The sequence below is a fragment of the Peromyscus californicus genome, unplaced genomic scaffold (genome assembly GCF_007827085.1).
Source record: "Peromyscus californicus insignis strain IS unplaced genomic scaffold, ASM782708v3 Scaffold_10__1_contigs__length_136768540, whole genome shotgun sequence".
In the NCBI taxonomy this organism is placed as follows: Eukaryota; Metazoa; Chordata; class Mammalia; order Rodentia; family Cricetidae; genus Peromyscus; species Peromyscus californicus.
The window spans coordinates 56,514,432-56,533,615 of NW_026294391.1; the positions used below are offsets into that span (position 1 = coordinate 56,514,432).

The 19,184-nt window shown below is 43.9% G+C and overlaps 1 protein-coding gene across 1 annotated transcript in view; it reads left to right on the forward strand.

The window, feature by feature from the left end:
- Eda (ectodysplasin A) overlaps window positions 1-19,184 on the forward strand; it is a 397,393-nt gene that overhangs the window by 373,499 nt on the left and 4,710 nt on the right. Inside the window, 5 exon segments of the mRNA XM_052733417.1 lie at window positions 7,042-7,065; window positions 12,356-12,535; window positions 14,003-14,037; window positions 14,969-15,020; window positions 18,033-18,154. Of these exon segments, the coding sequence (XP_052589377.1) occupies window positions 7,042-7,065; window positions 12,356-12,535; window positions 14,003-14,037; window positions 14,969-15,020; window positions 18,033-18,154 (413 nt within the window).

The following is a 19,184-nucleotide window of genomic DNA, read 5'->3' on the forward strand; positions in this document are numbered from 1 at the left end:
AGGCATTTCCTTCTTTAAGTTGGGAAAGTTTTCTTCTATGATCTTGTTGAATATATTTTCTGTGCCCTTGAGTTGGTATTCTTCTCCTTCTTCGACCCCTATTATTCTTAGGTTTGGTCTTTTCATGGTGTCCCAAATTTCTTGGACATTTTGGTTCATGACTTTGTTGGCTTTAGTGTTTTCTTTGACTGATGAATGTATTTCTTCTACTGTATCTTCAACGCTAGAGATCCTCTCTTCCATCTCTTGCATTCTGTTGATTATACTTGCATCTGAAGTTCCCAATCGTTTTCTCAGATTTTCTATTTCCAGCATTCCCTCTGTTTGTGTCTTCTTCATTTTTTCTATTTCCCTTTTCAGGTCTTGGACTGTTTCCTTCATTTGTTTCATTGATTTTTCTTGATTTTCTCTCAGTATTTTATTGTTTTCTTCCAGGACTTTATTGATTTCTTCTAATTTGTTTGCCCTTTCCTCTAGTTGTTTACAGCGTTCTTCACATTTTTTTGTCTTTTCCTCTACACAAGCCTCTAGCTTCTTCATGATGTCATTCATAAGGCTGTTTTCTTCTGCTTCTTCCAATTTCTGATGTTCAGGTCTAGGTGTTGGAGGAGGGCTAGGGCCTGGTGATGCTGTATTGCTATTAATTTTGTTGTATATGTTTCTGCCTTGACGTCTGCCCATCTCCTTGTGCTTCGTTACTGGCCTTATCCGCACACTTGGTTCAGCCAGACCAGTATTCCAAAAGGGAAGTCCGGAGCAAGATGGGAGCTGGGGGCCGGCCCCTAAGTCTCAGGAAGAGGCTTGGGGCTCAGGCGGATGGGCGTGGGGGCAGGGCGTGGAGACTGCAGGGTCTGCCAGGGGTCTTGGAGAAGGGGATCCTTCCCGGTGGGGCTAGCAGGGAACCTGCCCGGTGGCCAGAACCTGGGGCCAAGTTGGGCAGGTCTTCCCTGGAGTGGCTGGTGCCCAGGGATGGGGTCTGGGGCAAGGAAGGGTACTCACCAGTTTTCCAAAAGGGAAGTCCGGAGCAAGATGGGAGCTGGGGGCCGGCCCCTAAGTCTCAGGAAGAGGCTTGGGGCTCAGGCGGATGGGCGTGGGGGCAGGGCGTGGAGACTGCAGGGTCTGCCAGGGGTCTTGGAGAAGGGGATCCTTCCCGATGGGGCTAGCAGGGAACCTGCCGGGTGGCCAGAACCTGGGGCCAAGTTGGGCAGGTCTTCCCTGGAGTGGCTGGTGCCCAGGGATGGGGTCTGGGGCAAGGAAGGGTACTCACCAGTTTTCCAAAAGGGAAGTCCGGAGCAAGATGGGAGCTGGGGGCCGGCCTCTAATTTTAGATTTTTTTTGTTTAACTTAGAATATCTACGTAGAACAGGAGGTTGTACAAGGGCCGTGGGTTGGCAAAAGAGGCCTGAATGGGACAAACAGTAGAATTCATGTGAAATGAAAGTACAGCGGGGAAGACTACTAGGATGGTAACGTTTAAATGGAAAGGGGTCTGGAAGGACAAAGGACAGGAGGAGATAGAGACAGAGAGTTAACCAAAACTAAGGATATAAGAAGACATATGAGTTGAGGATCAAGAAGTTATCACAGCCCTCCAAAGCAACACAAGCTATTGCCCTCATTCTTGGTTTCCCAACAAAACTAGGCTATTGTTGTTTATTTACTCTTTTGGGGGGGCCCATCACCCACCTTCCAAATAAATCACACATAGAGGCTTATTATTACTTATAGATGCCCGGCCTTAGCTCAGCTTAGTTTCTAACCAGCTTTCCTTAACTTAACTTATCCCATCTACCTTTTGCCTCTGGGCTTTTCCCATTCTCTTTCTTCTGTAAATCTTACTCTTACTCTGTGGTTTGCTGCGTAGCTGGGTGGCTGGGTGACTGACCCCTGATGTCCTCCTCTTCTCTAGCTCCTTCTGGATCTCCCTTTCCAGATTGCTCCTATTAATTCTCTCCACCTGCCAGCCCTGCCTGTCCTTTCTGCTGCCTCCCTGTTGGCCAGCTCTTTATTAGACCATCAGGTGTTTTAGACAGGCACAGTAACACAGCTTCACAGAGTTAAACAAATGCAATACAAACAAAAATAACATACCTTAAAATAATATTCCACTACACCAGACAGTAAAACTCTATAGCTGAAAACATCACATACCTTGGCTGCATGACGTAAACAAATCAAGCTGGAACTTAACTAGAAGATCCCTCCCTATTGGCTAACATATATTGTGCCAGAAGATGCAATATAGGATGCTAGGGGAGAAAACTCACCAATACAAAACACATCAATACTTTCACCCAGATGTTGACCTTGTGTCCTTTAATACCACCTACCTACCAGGATGTGTCCACTGGTGAAATAGTGGATGAGTATTATGAAGGCACCTTACCCACTATGTGATAAATGTGAGACCTGCTCCACAGACAGAAGGAAATTAATGCCTGAAACTATAAAGCTGGTTAAAAAAAAACTCATAGAGTTTTCTAATGTTGTTTTGCTAAATGAACATAGCACCAAATCACTTTCTAAATATTTGTATTTATATTTATACCCATACACACATGGTATTTTCAGCCTTTGGGAAACTTCTTTTTATGATGAATAGCAGTGAGAGAAGACTCATAGCTGAGAATAAGTAACTGTTGAGTACTCAGGCCTAAACAACACCACCCCTTCTAAGGCTTGAGGAACATCATGACTGAGGTGTAGAAAGAATATAAGAAGCAGACGATAGGCAGAAGGGCCATGAAATGCTACCTTCTGGGCATGACATAGTCATTGCAATTGTGAACTCAGAGCAGCTGTGCTTGCCTGCTCTGGATCTGAACAAAACTGAGTCTGTCAACAGTCAGCCATGAGGGAGAGAGGTACATGTATGTGGCTCACTGTACCCTGGGAAGCAGCTAGCAACCATTTACAGAGGTTAGGGAGGGGAGTCCTTTCTCCAGTTGTGTAGCCACTGATGAGCCCACTGTCACATGGACAGCTCTGGTTATCATTTGTTTCACAGATCCATAAGCCATAACTATGGAATATATATTTCCTATTATTATTTTCAACAAAACTGTTACCGACTAATTTGAGAATAAAAAGTAAAATGTTTTAAGGCATATTACTTCCTGAAATGTATTATTTTTAGCTTTTAAAGATAAAATTTAACTGCATCATTTCCCCCTCTCTCCCTTTTCCTCCCTTGTACCCCTCCCTGTACCTCCTTACCTTGCTTCCTCCCAAACTCATGGACTTTTTCTTTGTTACATATATAAACACTTAAGTCAGTGCAACCTGCTGAGTCCATTTGCTTTTGTGTGTGTATATGACTTCAGGGCTGATCACTTGGTCTCACATAACCAATTAGGGGGCTCATCCCTAGAAAGGACTATTTCTCCCCCTCTCTGCTTTTCTCAGCTTCCTGTAGTTCTTTGTCCGGGTGAGGCCTATGAGATGTCCCCTTCCGTATTAGCATGTCTATTGGTGTGGTACTTCTTTAGATCTTGTTTCTTATCTTCCTTCATCTGTTCTCTAACTCACTTCCCTTCTTTATGCAGATCCAAATTCCTGACCTGTTAACATTTCTTCCAAGTATATCTACTGGCAACAAATTTCCTCAATTTTTATTTGTTAGACAGTCTAGTTCTCCTGTTTTAAGGGAGAATTTAATGGGATACAGAATTCCAGCTTGTTTGTTTTCCTTCATTGATCTTAGGTCTCGAATAAAGATGGAGTATGTAGTTTTCCCTAATAGAGCAGATGAGGAATCAGAAGGAAACTCACTTGCCTTATGATCATTCTGTGGTTGGTTTAGAACTAGAATATCACTGGACAATGCTAACTCTGATCCTATCATAAAGCATTCTTTTCCCAATGGCAAAAAAGCAGACTGTCTGTACATGTTGATCAAAGTCTGTCTCATCTCAATTTTCTGCTTATCAAAGAAGTCTGAACTTCTTCACAGCTATCTGTCCCACTCTGATATATCTGTGGGGTTTTGCATCTAGAAAGTATGATGATTACAGATAGAGGGGATTAGAAGGATATAGAAAAATGTGGATTCTTATCATGAAACCAACATGTGACAATGGTAGTACTCTGAATTAGGTAAGAATAAGGTTTTGAAGCGTATAAAGAAAACAGATGAGTTTATCTTACAGATTATGGAATTGAGAAGAAGTTATTGATTTAGTCTCTATTACTTAGATACTTCTAGTATGGGACAGCTCTAGCTCCCTTGCATTTTCTGTCTAGAAACTGGAAAACTACCATGGCCTTGAAGAGAAAGGAATGGATGTGACAGTTATAGGGGTGGGCTTAGAGGCCCGTGGTGGAATTCATAAGATTGATTTATTAGTCAGAGTGAGTGATGTTAGAACAAAAAGGAATCCTTATATTGTTGAGATGATGTACTCATTAATGCTTGTGGGAAATGTGATATAATCTAATAACAATCTTATCTATACTTTTGTGTCCCCCTACAAGGGATATGACAATTGCTTACTAAGCAGAAGTTCTATGGGAGCCCTTCTGTGACCAGAAAAGAAGTAGAAGAAAGGACTTTGAGCACACTTTTTATATTTTATTTTATTTATTATAATTTTTAGTTTTCATAAAAAACTCAAAACAACCTAAATGTCCGTCAAAAGTGATTAATTAAATGCCTCCATATTAAAAACAACAATGTAATTGGGAAGAATAGCAGGGGGATGAGACAGGGTAATGGAAGTGCTGAATGGGATCAAATTATATCATTACGTATAAGAAAATAGCCAAATGAAACCATTGTTTATAATTAATATATGCTAGTAAAACAAATCAGTTGAAAGTAAATTTGAAAAAATTGTTAAGAAACAGAATGTAGAAATATAATTATTTAGCTAGAAAAAGAAAAATTGAAGATGTTGCTTGGTAATAGAATGTGTGTTCAAATTCCTGGGTTTGATCACCAGCACCGCAAAAACAAACAGGCAAATACTTTACATACAAAAAGATCATCAAACAAGATTTTAATTTCATCACATTTAATAAAAATATATATTAATATGCCTACAAGCTTTCTAAATAAGCATAAAAAGCTAAGAGTGCTTATTAATGGGTACTTTATAAGATATTTCTCTGTTCCTCTTTTATGTGTGTTTATACATGTAACAAGAATGTCTGCTATAAAGTTTGAAAACCTTTTTAATTTTAAAATATTTTTATTTTAATGTAGTGTTTTTATTAATTCTTGGAGAGTTTCATGCATGCATGCATACAATGTACATTGATCCTATTTACTCCCACTTCTGACCTTAACTCAGCCCAACCCCTTGGCAACTTCCTGACCCCCTCTTTTTCATTTTACTATATATTTTATTTATTTTTATTGGTTCTTTGAGAATTTTGTACAATGTATTTTGATCATATTCACCCAGCTCCTTCTAGATCCACCCCATTTCTCTACCCAACCAATTCTGTGTCTTTTTTTTTTAACCCAGCGAGTACAGTTTGTGCTGTCCAAATACTCTTGATGCATGGCCTTCCACTGGAGCATGGTCCAGCAGCAGGTGCCCCACTCTTAAAGAAAACGGACTCTGGCTCTCCCAGCAGCTGTCAGTCGCCAACAGCTGCCTAGCTAGGGGTGCCACTTCATACCCACCTCCCCTCTCCGTGCTGGGATTTTATCTGGATTGAGCTTATGAGGGCCTTGTGCATTCTGTCACAAGTGCTGTGATTTCATATCTGCAACTGCCCTTTTTTATCCATAAAAAGAATATCCATTCTTGTATTTATCCACCATGTCTGGCTCTTAAAGTCTTTCTGCCCCCTCTTCCACAATGATCCCTGGGTGTGGTGTGATCCCTTGGGATCAGTGGTGGGATGTAGATTTCTCATTTAGAGCTGAGCACTCTTATTCACTGCACCTTGACCAGTCTGGGCTTCGTGTTAACTACTATCTACAATAATAATAATAATAATAATAATAATAATAATAAAAGCTTCTCTGATGAGGGTTGAGAGAAGCATTAATTTATGGGTATAAACTCCAAGTCAGAGTTCTCTCTATTGATTAAAGCTGCTTTCCTTAAAAGTAATACATGAGAAGATACTTCTGATCCCACTACCAATGAAACTATCAGCATTTCCTTTAAAGCATCTATTAAGTTATGGTAAATTGCTGTGGGAGTGCATGTGGCCCTGACATGAATGTATTACAGTTGCAACTGTTCTAATAACTAACAAAATAAATCACAATAAAGAAGTGACTAGAAAGGAAACTACTGCCGTTCTGCTCCTTCTGTAAGAACACTTTTTCCCTTCTAGTATCTGTTGCTACATGGCTGCACATGCACTATCCAGTAGCAGGAAGGAGGCTTGGTCATCCTGGGGCCTTACATCCTATGTAATCCGTGCACTGCATGGTCTCTTATAGTGGATTTGTTGTGCCTTGTGGCTTTTCTTACACGGTAAACAGCGCTGCTTAATGAATAACCTTGTGCCGGTGGTTGTGCATGCCTTTAACCCCAGCACTCGGGACGTAGAGGCAGGCGGATCTCTGTGAATTTGAGACCATCCTGGTCTACAGAGCGAGATCCAGAACAGGCACCAAAACTACACTGAGAAACCCTGTCTCGAGAAAAAAAAAAAAAAAAAAACACTAACAGTATCCCCATCTGAAAGTTCATGTCCCAGCTTCACCTGAATACATGACTCTGCATCCTCAGGACTCGCAGAATTAATGGAATGCTGTCCTGAGGTTATTGAGTTGTGCGTTTCTGGGCTTTCATCTCTACAGAGGAATACTCTTTCTCTCACTCCTAACTAAAGTGGGAAGATTTGTTTTTTCTTAAGGGAGGAATCCTCCATGTGTTTTTTGTGGTTTCAACAGCCAGCAAACAGATGGGAGAAGCTTGATAGTTGGGCAATAGATACCGTGTCTAAAACCTGGCCCATGGCTATGAGGGTCCCTTAAATTTTCAGTGCTTTGAGGGTCACTCTTAATGACTTTCTAGAGAATAACCATTTTTAAATTTTCTACTAATTTAATCTTCCATCTTCTATTTCTAATAGGTCCTGTTAAAAACAAGAAAAAGGGTAAGTTGAGTTTCTGACTTTATTACATTGTCATGTCTTTTTTTAATTAGAAAAAAATGAATGAGATAGGATTTTGCACTAATTTCTTTCAACATTAGTTAGCCATTGCTCTATACAATCATTTACTTGAGTGTTACACTTTATAAAGAGCAAGAATTAGTTCTTCAGTAACAAGCCATGGAAGATAGAATTGACTCTAGCAGCACATGCAAGTTACCTCTGTTGGGTAATGATGATGATGACAATGATTTGTCCCTTGTGTCCTCCCCTTTCCCTTTCAATGGGGATCAAACCTAGGGCCTTTGCCTTAAGAGTGTTAGGCAAAAGCTCTACCACTACACTCTACTCCAAGCCCTCATTTTTTTTGGTTCTTACTTCTTGTTCCTTTTTACATCTCTGTTTCCAGTTCATATTTATTTCCATTCTTGCTCTGTCCACTGCCTTCTTTTTTCTCCTTCCCCTCTTTTATCAGATCAGTTATCAGACATGAATGAAGGCCTAAGACCACTTTTAGAGAAAAGAAACACTACCTATGGAAAAGTATCAATACTTTGGTTCTTAGCCTAAAAGCTGTCTTTATTCAATTTTCCAGATGATCAAAGATGATACCTCTTGCTTTGAGAATTCAATATCATTTTCTCTGTGATGAAGAAAGAGAAAGAAAAAGCTATGCTCCTGTGTTACTCTGTTCCTTTTGTGTTTCTAAAGTAGGTGCTAGTTGGAGCGATTCACTGTGTTGTCCTTGGTTTCTTAAGTCCACATTGCACCTAACATGGGACTAGCCAGGAGCACGTAGAGTGCTTGCTTGCTTGCTTGCTTGCTTAAAAAAAGAGAATCCAAAGAGAAAGCAGGTTGTAAGGACTAGACAAATAAAACCCACTCATTTGCACTAAAAGAACCAACTGTGAAATCAGTTTCTGTACCTGTTTGTTTCTAGGTTCTGACATGAAAGGAAGACAGGGATAATGTAAAACTTGTGAGTTTCCCTTTTTAAAAAAATCCTTCTTTTTTTTCTCTGTCTATATGATACTGGAAATTTAACCCAGGGCTTTAGCTGTGCTAGTCAGATGCTCTATTATTGGACTACATCATTAGCCCTCTTTTACTTTCTTTGAATGAGACATGATCTCACTTAGTTATTCAGGCTGGCCTTGAACTCACTCTGTAGCCCAGGCTGACTTTAAACTTAGTGATCTGCCTGCCTAGGCCTCCTAAGCAGCTTGGATTATGGACCTTTAAATTCTTTACCAGGGCTGCAAAGACAGCTCAGCTGTTAAAAGCACCCATTGCTTTTATAGAGGACTTGGGTGTGGTTCCCAGCATCTACAAGATGGCTCACAACTTTCTGTGATTCCAGTTCCAGGGGATCATTATAATGCTTTCCTCTGGCCTCCTCAGGCACCAGGCATGCATGTAGTCTAAATACATACATACATACATACATCAAAACACTTAGACACATAAAATAAAACAAATAAATGTAAAAAAGTTCTTCAAGTGATTTTGTCTGTTTAGATTTATGGAGCTTTCTAGAGCATTCCAAACTGCTTAAAAAGGCTAACTCCAGGGGTAGCCTGCCAGTCCTCTGAGCACTAGAGTACTATACCACTTCAGGTACCCTTAGCTACATGTCAAATGTGTGATCCTATTGAAAAAAAAAAGGCTGAAATTTGCCCAGCCTTCTGAAGACCTGAACTGAACAAAGTTAGTAAACACCAGAGAGCTGGAGTGAGTGCAGAGCCCTTCTGCTGTTTCCCAGGTAGGCACCACTAGGATGCTCTGTGTTTTAAGAAAGTAAATTTGAGTTTCAAGTATTTGGTTCTTAACTCACCACATCTCTTCAAGGTAGAAATTATAACTTGGGCTGGAGAGATGGCTCAGAGGTTAAGAGCACTGCTTGTCCTTCCAAAGGTCCTGAGTTCAATTCCCAGCACCCACATGGTGGCTCACAACCATCTGTAATGAGATCTGGTGCCCTCTTCTGGCCTGCAGGGACACATGCAGGCAGAGCACTGTGTACATAATAAAGAAATAAATCTTTTTTTAGAAAGAAATTATAACTCACATCATTGCTTAGCATTGCATGAAACTTTATTGGGAAGAAAATGCACATAAGCCTTAAATATCTACTTTGTTTAAAAGTGATTTAGAAGCCATCTAATATGGATTTCCTTGGACACAGTGAATAGGCACATACCTGAAGAAGTAAATTGAATTGTTCACTTAATTTTCACCCTTTAATGGAATTTTCCTACTCCCACAGCTCTCTCCCTCTCTCTTCCCATTATACCCCTTTCTTCCATGCCCCTACCCCAACCTCTCTTTACTCACTTGCTTTCCATTGTTTTTCAACATTTGGGACTTAGCTGAAAGGTTAGGGAAATGCCTCTTTGATGAAGTTTAGCTTTGAAATGATGTGATTATTCTTTTATCTAAGACTACACAGGGTAACTTTCTCAGTACAAACGTCTCTAGGCTTTTGTATCACGAAGTATTCTGTCAAAGCGAGGGAATCTAAAGAAGTAATTCAGTCTCTTGGTCCAGAGGTCATTTTCTGCATACTCTTTTCTGGCCCGAACTTTCTATAGGAACTTCCTTGTCCAAGTGCAGAGAAGCAGAAGGCCAGCTGCAGAAGCAGATTCCAGCAGGGACTTCTTCTCAGATGCCTTCTAACATTTTCATAAGTAATCACTCTCTGTTTACACTGCAACAGTTATTTTCTTGGACTGGAGGAGGCTCTGGATCTAATTCTTCTAAAATTACATTAAGCAATTACAAGGGACTCACGTTCTTGGAGCTGAAGCTTGTGCTACCCACAGAACACCCTCCAGATGGAAACGCTGGAACCCAGGACAGCCTGATATGCATCAATTTCAGTGTCTACTCCAAGTAGAAAAGAAAGAGGGAGAAGCACACCTCCCTTCCAGGCTGGGGAAGTTTCCCAACTGGCAATAGTGCAGTCTTCCTTGCAGAACCTCAGTCTCAAAAAGGGGCAGCACGGAGGCCACGCTCCTTGTTTCCCAGATGGAGAAACTAAGGTCCGAAGTGAGTGTGTGGCAGGGCTAGGGCTTACATTCTTATCTCCAGAGTCCAGATCCGGGTTCTTTCCACTCCACTAACTAGAATTGCAAGTTGGGTGCCAAACAAGCCTGATTTGGAAGCTACACAAATCCAAAGGGAAATGGTTTTCCTCCTCAGCATCTTCAAATTGGCTAGGTCTAGAAACTGGGCAGATCCCATCTCAACTGCTAAGCTCAGGGCAAATGCCACACTTTGGGCCTCTAAGTCTTTAAGGCCCTATAGGCCCTCTTGAAGGAATATTCTCAGGACTACTCTTTTCTTCTCTGAAGAAGAGATCCCACAATGACACACTATTCCATTCCAAATGAGCATGTGGTTAGACCTGGATGCTTGGCCTCTTTATTGGCCTTTCCTTGATACTTGGGGTTTTTTAGACATGAAGCATTAGTCTTAAAAGAGGACCTAACAAATCAGGACAGAATTTTCCAGACTAAAATATCTTAGAAATGAGGAGTTGGAACCAGTAAGAAAGGTTTAAAGTAAAGGTGTTCGGTTGTTATTTTGTTGTTGTTGTTGTTGTTGTTGTTGTTGTTGTTGTTTGTTGTTTTGGGGATTTTGTTAGTTTGTTTGCCAACTTGACACAAGCTAGAGTTATTTGAGAAGCTCAATTGAGAAAAATGCCTCCATCAGATTGCCTATAGGAAACTCTGTGAGGCATTTTCTTGATTAATGATTGGTGTGGGTAGGCCCATCCCATGGTGGGTGGTGCCATCCATGGGTTGGTGGTCCTGGGCTGTATAAGAAAGCAGGCTGAACAAGTCATAGGGAGCAAGCCAGTGAGCAGTGTTCCTCTGTGGTCCCTGCTGCAGTTCCTGCCTCCAGGTTCCTGCCTTGAGTTGCTACTTTGGCTTCCCTCAGAGGACTTAAAATACCTTTCCTTCCCTTCCCAAGTTGCTTTCGGTTATGGTGTTTTAGCATAACAGTAGAAACACTGACTTTATATTTGAAACTAAGCCACTGTCTCGGGGAAGAGCACTGTAAAAGATTTCCAATCCTAGGACTTCCATTGAAATTCTAAGAGGGTAGAAAGATGCTTACCCATGACCACCTATAATCTTTTGGTGGGTCTGCTCAAAAAAACGTCTATAGGAGGAACAGTTATGATACACTTACCATGACTACACCCTAGAAGACAGAAGGACTGGAATATGAAATGGGAGGGCTGAGGCTGTTCTGGAAAAACAGTGAGAAGGAAAGGAGGATAAGTTGGTAGACCAGATAAGCAATGCATTTGAGAATATAGCCTCTAAAAAAATCTCTGGGCTGGTGGATTAGTTCGCCTACAGAGGTGGAAGTTGATAGGTAACCTAATGTCTTTGAGTATATGGGGTGTTATGTATATGGTGATAACCACTCTTCTCTAGCTACACAAAGAATAGAATAAAAGTTCAAATGGCCACAGGAGGGATTTCAGTTAAATATACCAAAGACTTTCCTAACAGTGAGCAGTGAGGGGTGATAAACACTGGAACATGTAACCAAGAGAGTTTGCAGAATTTCCTTTCCCAGGGATCTTTAAAAATAGAGTTTAGAGAGGTCGGCTGAGAAGCAGAGCCTGCCGCCTCCTCATCAGGTCTCTCTCTGCCTGCTATCCCTTCTTTTCTGTTGTTTCTTCATATCTTCGGTCTCTCATCCTCTCCACCTTCATCTCCAAACCTCCTTGTCACTCCTGTTTGACAGCCAGTGCAGCCCCTGTCCACCCCCATCCCCTGCACATCTGACCAATCTTCCTGGAGTTGACTGTTCCTGGGGTCAGACTTCCATTATCCTTTGGTTAATCACATCGAGTCCACCCACTGGACATGAGATGAAGTCCCACACTTATCAGCGATAGTCAAACTCTAAAAAGAACCATTAAAGGCCCCTACATCTGCTTTCCTAATAGTTCTCCTCCTTTGGACTCAGATCAAAGCCTCCTTTTTGAAGTTTGCCTGACCTGTTTTAGCATTTGGTCCCTCTCATTAATGTGGCACTTCTAATATCTTATAACCTTTTCCCTGCTGCACTGGGCTCCTTAAGGGCTGTTTATTTCTATGTCCTCAAATCTTCCTTGAAATGTGGGTCAGACAAGGGAGTATAAACATGTCCAGCTCTTGAGCAAAAACTCCTAGATGGCTGAACTTGTATCATTGGGAGTCTCTAGAACTCCTAACAGCACATTGTTAACAGTAACTAACGCCAAATATAACACTGAATCCTGTAATTATAGGAAAGAAAGCAGGGCCCCCTGGGCCCAATGGCCCCCCAGGACCTCCAGGACCTCCAGGACCCCAGGGACCCCCAGGGATTCCAGGAATTCCTGGGATTCCAGGAACAACTGTTATGGGACCACCTGGCCCTCCTGGCCCTCCTGGTCCTCAAGGACCCCCTGGCCTCCAAGGACCTTCTGGTGAGTTCTCCTGTCTCCCACCCCTTAGAAACCTTGTCAGTACTTTTGTAGCATAGGAGTAGGTAATCTTTAGGGAAGTTTCAAACAGTGGTGATGTACAGTAAGAAATCCCTAGTTCAGTGTAAAGCTAGGAACTGAACAAGCTCTGATAGGGCCTGGCCTGCTCTAACTCTTGTTGAGATCAAGCTGGGCCAGACAGGCCATCTGTTCCTGCCCCATGCCAACCCTTCCATCACACTCCATCTTTGGCTGTAGGCCTCCATATAGTGAGCCAATAAACTCATATGAGCCAAAAGCAGAGGTATGAGAAAGAGGTCCCAGCCATTCACTGGAGTTCCTGTAGTTATAGATTGGGCTTATTCTGATTTCCAGCGTGGAGTGCCACATGATGTTTGCATGGAAATAGTGTGTAAGGAGGAATGTTGGGGACCAGACAAAATGGCAACCCTATTATAGTTTCTTCCCATGTACTCTGAGACTCCTTTCCCATTGATGTGGACAAGTAGCCACTTCTAGTCAAGTGGTTAGAAATTTATGAATCACTCAGGCTGTGTCTGTAGCAAACCCAGACACCAAGACCACTGTGTCCCTGAGCCAAGTACTTTTCACACTACATCCTTAAATCCCATGCTGCTTGTTCAAATGCCATTCCATCCCTCTGCATCTTTCTCCTGGAGCCCAGCAGGGCATGCAACAGGTACAGCTGCAGATCCAAACCTGCCTAATTAGAGTTGACAGGAGGCAGACTGCCTGAACTTCTGCCGGTTGTTATTTCCTTCTCCTGCTCCCCTCCTGTATCTCGGGTTTTTTAAGAAATGGACTCTTGCAGCTGAATTCTCTAGGTCTCAAAATTCAGCAGCAAGACTCAGATTCTTCCACTTACAATTCAAATAGGGCTCAGCAGTGTTACCATGGCCACAAGAGATAAAGTTGTTTTTTAATCCAATCATTCCACAAATAATTAATTTCTGTGTACAAAGAGATATATTGCTAAGTGCTCCCTATTCTCATAGAGTTTATGTCCTAAAGTCAAAGAGACACACGTAAAGAAACAAGATCTTTATAAATGACAGTGGTCCTTGTAAAGTCAGTAAGAAAAGAACGAAGGGCTGAAAAAGCGAGTGCCATTGTCTCGGGGACACACAATGACAGGCATAGCATAGCCTCTTGTTGCTCTCCCTGGGTGCACAGTGGGGCTTGCCTTGGGCCAGTACTGGCTAGAGGCCAACTTCCCTGCAGAGGATGTAGACCCTCTGAAGATGAAGGTCAGGAACAGGAATGGGAAGGAGGGGCTCGGCTCTGCCATTGACAGGCCCCATGTTAGCGTGTGAGTCCACTGTAAGCCCTGGAGAAGACAATTCCACAGGGCTGACTGTGGGGATGCAGGCTCTGAACCCCTGGCTGCTGAAATGAGAAAGGGGAGTAGAAGAGAGCACAGCACCCTGACTGCCCTGTCCTGTTTTGCAGGTGCTGCTGATAAAACTGGAACTCGAGAAAACCAGGTTGGCTGGGGCTTACTGTCTTCCTGGGGAGGTGGGATGGCCTCAGGCTTGGGGTCACCTTAGAGTCTGCTCCCTATGAAACCCCCTGAGGCTTTATTTCTTGTTGCCCTGGAGGTTTCGAGGTTTTCACTGGCATCCACTGCCAAGGTCTGATTTGAAAAGCTTTGTCCCAAGGATGTGCCTTTAGCTAAGGGAACACAGTCTTACCTGGACCATTTTACTCATTCCATGAGTGACAGAGGGTCACTACAACCAGATTCAGTAGTCCATGGAAATAACCTGCCTGTCATGCCTGTACACCTAAGCCTCTGACTTTCAAGCCAGCCCAGATGCCCGATGGGCACTCAGACTGCCTGGACTCTGGAATAGAGAAGTTTAAGAGTGTGTCCTTGAAAAGCAGCCTACTAGCTCTAGGCCAAGGCCAGCCTGGGTTTCCCCCTTAATGGCCCGATAGGTTCCCTCCTAGTCTTTGAGCTTCCCAATCTGTCTCTCTTGGCAAGTTCTACTGTCTAGCCTGGCCTTGTCTCCTCCCAGCAACCACCCTCACTATAGTTATTTGGCCACAATGATAAATCTACACAGTTGCACAGTCCTTGATGGCTTTGTGGGCAATTTTATATTCACCAGCATATTAGATCTGCAGCTGCCCTTGCGAGAGTGGCCAGGCAGAGATTCTTATAATTCCCATTTTACAGCTGGGGAAATAAAGCTCAGAGGCATCACATTTGGCTGAAGGTCACACAGTGAAGAAGTGGTTGAGCTACAGAGTCCTACTATGTTTTTAGGAGAAATAGAACTACTACTATCTCAAGACAGGGGAAAGGGAGCAGAACTGGGATACAAAGGAGTCTAGAAACCAGAGGTAAAAACACGGGACTGCATGACATAGCAAGCAGCCGTCACAGTGACTCTCTTCTTCTCATCCTCCCAGCCAGCTGTGGTGCATCTGCAGGGCCAAGGGTCAGCAATTCAAGTCAAGAATGGTAAGAATCAAAGTAGTCTCTCTCCCTACTAGGAGTTTCTCCCATCCCTCATTCCCAACCTCCAAATAATCAGCCAGCCTAGCTCCTCCCAAGTCCGTGAGTATCCTTGGCACAGAAGGGCATTTCCTACTCCACCGTGCCCTCTACTGGCTGTCATAAGTAACTGCTTGCACCAAGACCAGTTGCTACACCCAAATCGCCTTTAGTTTTGTTTTTGCAGTGTGAGGGGGCAAACCCAGGGCCTTGTGAATGCTTGCCAAGCGCACCACCATTAAACTGCACCTCAGGCCCTAAATTGCATTTAGAATCCACTAATGTGGGATCTGAATAGGACTTGGGACATCATCCACCTAGGTTGTCTTGATGGTCATGTCAGAGTCACCACGGAATATGTATTTTCACAGTGCAAACTAAGGCACGTAGAACTATGTTAAAGAAGTCATTTTGTCTGATTGTCCTATACAGAAATGGGTGGCAAGGGTGTTTCTCTCATAGAAGGGGATATGTTAGGCTCCAGAAGATGTGAGTACTAGTGTCTATCAAAAACTTGTCAGTGGGGCTGAGAAAAGCATATTTCATGCCATACCTCCATTTAGGGAATGGGGAAACAGAGTTGCAGAGAGACTAGACCTACCCAAATGAACCATGCTGCCTTATGTTTGCACGGCACTTTAGAATCCCCCAGTGTTCTGTCTTTGTTTCATTTAACCTTCGCAACAACCCTATGAGGTAGGTATTTCAAGGCTCCTTTTGTACAGACACAGAAACTAAAGCTCGGAGAACTTAATTAACTGGCCCACTATTTTGCAGTTAAGTTAGGAGCTGAGATTCAGAACCACATCTTTCCGACTCTTGGCACTGTGCTATGCCACTTCGGTGATGTGTGTGTACACTCCACTGAATGATTAGGTTCATTTTCTTCCCCCAAAGAGACATGAGCATTCATTAAAGAACAGAGCTTTGAAATAATGTCCAGTCTCCAGGGTGCCCAAAGCCTAAAATGTATGAACCCCCAGGAGTCTTGGGAAACAACAAGCCAGCCAAGATGCCAGATGCTTACAGAGCTTGGAGTGGAAGGGAGGGGCTGTGAGCAGAAACAGTAAATAAAGGTTACCAGACCTGCTACATGGGGACAACTCCTAAGAGTGCAGTCAGTCCTGAACTGTCTGTGCTGAGTTCCTCTAATCAGCCTTAGCTACTCCCTTGACTGTCACTTGATACCCAGCTGTCTCAGTCAGGGTTTCTATTGCTGTGAAGAGACACCATGACCACGGCAACTCTTAGAAAGGAAAGCATTTCGTTGGGGCTGCCTTACACTTTCAGAGATTTAGTCCACTATCATCATGGTGGAAAGCAGGGCCGTGTGCAGGCAGACCTGGTGCTGGAGAAGGAGCTGAGAGTTCTACATCTTCATCCACAGGCAGCAGAGGGGGCTTTGAGCAACACTGAGCATAGCTTGAGCATATGAGACCTCAAAGCTTGCCCGCCCCCACCAGTGACACACTTTCCCCAACAAGGCACAGCCACTCCAACAAGGCCACACCTCCTATGGGAGTATAGTGCCACTCTCTATGGGCCAAGCATTCAAACACAAGTCTGTGGGGGACATTGCTATTCAAACCACCCCAGCCTAATAGCCTCGCAAGTTCAAATAGGAGCGGGGTAAGAGAAAAAACCCTAGGAGCCCTGCAGAGGAGCAAGCACTGTGGGACCCAGGGTCCTGGGTGGGCCATAATCACCATCCATGTGGAAGAACATGGTCAGACAGGAACCAGATTTGTTTGGGTATCTAAATGGTGGCCTTTAATGTTCATTCTATGGCAGAAGCCCCTCTTTTTGCTCCCACTACCATAACAGAGCAGGACCATTTCCAGTCCCTCCAGGCTAATTCCCAGTGGTAGGTTACGCTTGACCACCAGAAGTGAGGGAGGTCACAGTGAGAGGACACTAGACAGAGAAGTCCACTGAAGTACTGGAACCGCAATCTACCGCTAACTCAGACGGCCTCCTTTCTCCTCATCCTTCAGAAAGGACTGAGACTGGCCAAGGATGGATGTGTAAAACATCATCTTTTTGTGTGAAGAACAATTGGCTGAGAGAGAAAGCCCCTGTGAGCATAGGTTCCCTCTTCTCATGGTAGGAAGGAACATCTTTCTATCTGCAAGATGGAAAGAGAAATATTCCTCTATCCTCCCATGCTTGTGTTCGTAGCTGAATTAGGGATATGAAACAGATGCTTTGCCAAGGGTGCCTCAACTCCTAGGCACATTCCCATATCCTCCTAGCTGGTCTGCTGTAACCTGGCAGGTTATCCCCAAGTATTGTGAAGCTCTCCCTCACCTATGGGGCCTGGTTACTGGTGGTCACTATCCCCAGCTGCCTTGGAACGTGAGTGATCATCCCGACACCGAACAACAACTTTCTAGTTCTCCAGACAGATGGATCGTGTGATTAAGTGGTTTCCTGGGGCCCTTGGGAGGCTTCCCAGAAAGGCGTGGGTGTGGAGGAGCCACAGAAAAGAATCTATTAAGAAGGTAAAAAACACAGGAACCTCTGAGACAAGAGAGGAATTCAGGTGATATCGCTAGCAAAATGAAATTGAATACTAAGACCTAGCCTGCCACTCAGTGTCTGGATTTTGCCTGTGCAGTCACCATAACAACAAAGAAAATATGGTTATGTGCCTACTCTCCTCTTCCACCATCACCAGCTCCGATTCCAGCTAGAAGGTAAAGCGCCTTGCTGATGAAGAGGTCAAGAATACAGGATAAAAACTGATGCACACAGATCCATAAGTCCTGAGGCGGGCCTAGAAGCCACTTTACAAACAGTACAGCTTTCCTGATTCCAAATGTTCTTCTGAAAGCTTGGCCCTTGAAAATTGTGGTCACCAGGGATAGACAGGGTTGGCAGGGGATGGGGGAGTGGTACTGCTTGGTATTTCTTTCTGTTGCCCCGCTTATTCTGACATGTACTGAGTGACTGCCCTTCTCTCATACTGAGATCTTTCAGGTGGAGTACTCAATGACTGGTCTCGCATCACCATGAACCCCAAGGTGTTTAAGCTACATCCCCGCAGCGGGGAGCTGGAGGTACTGGTGGACGGCACCTACTTCATCTATAGTCAGGTAGAAGTGAGTACGGTCTTAGGCCTAACTCTTCTTATATCCAGGGTGCAGATCTGGTGCAGGCCACCTAGGGGCACTGTGGAGCAAGCCAAGACCATCCAATGGCTAACTTCCTGCTTTGCTGGGGAAAGGGGTGGTGGAGTCCACACTGGGAGGGAGTTCAAGGGAGGAAAGAAAGACCAAGGGAATCTGTTTCATTTTTTTTCCCCAGCAAAATATCACTGAAAAACTGTAAAGAGACTCCCTCCCGCATCCTGCTGTCTGATTCCCTCTTGCAGGGCCCCAGGCCCTTGTTTCCCCTCTGTGGGACTTCTGGTTCCACAGAGGGACCGACCTTGCTCTAAGTTTCTGAGACTATGTCCCAGAGCTGCTGAGAGCCCTCCCCACAACCCCGCTAGCTTGGGCATGATCATGAACGGTGCTCCTGCGGACCTTCTCTCTACCTTGAAAAGATTTCTGACTGTCTTTCCTTCCTCTTTCTCCCATTTGTTTCTGTCTGTTTCTGTTGCTCTCGCCTCCTTCTGATGTCATTCTCCCAGACCTTTCTCCCCTCCACTTTTGTCCTTTTCCTGCCCTGGGCCCACTCCCCACAGGTCTGCCAGTTGGCCATCCATCTCCTCCCTCATTGTGTGCCTCCTCCGTCAGGGCTCTCCGCAGAGCTAGAAGTAGATAAGCCTTGAGGTCAAGGTTTCTGGGAGGCAGGCAGCAAACAGGCAGATGAACAGAAGGACTGAGGAGCCAACAAATGGCTCTCAAGAGGAAATGACCAGAGAAGTTGGGTTAACAAACACCTGCCTGGCACACACCGTGTCTTGGCATAGCTTGGTCCTGACCCAAGAGATTATGCGGCACTTAAACATGATGTTTCCAATCAAAGAGCCTATGGAGTCATTCTGATGAAGTGATTTAAGGTGTCAGATGAAGGAAGGTCCCCACTCCTATGAGGCATGTGGGCATAACCCCAATATCCTGTGAACTAAATTCCATTTAGTAGTGGTGCAAAATCAAAGTTCAGGGTGGGATGTGCCGACAAAAG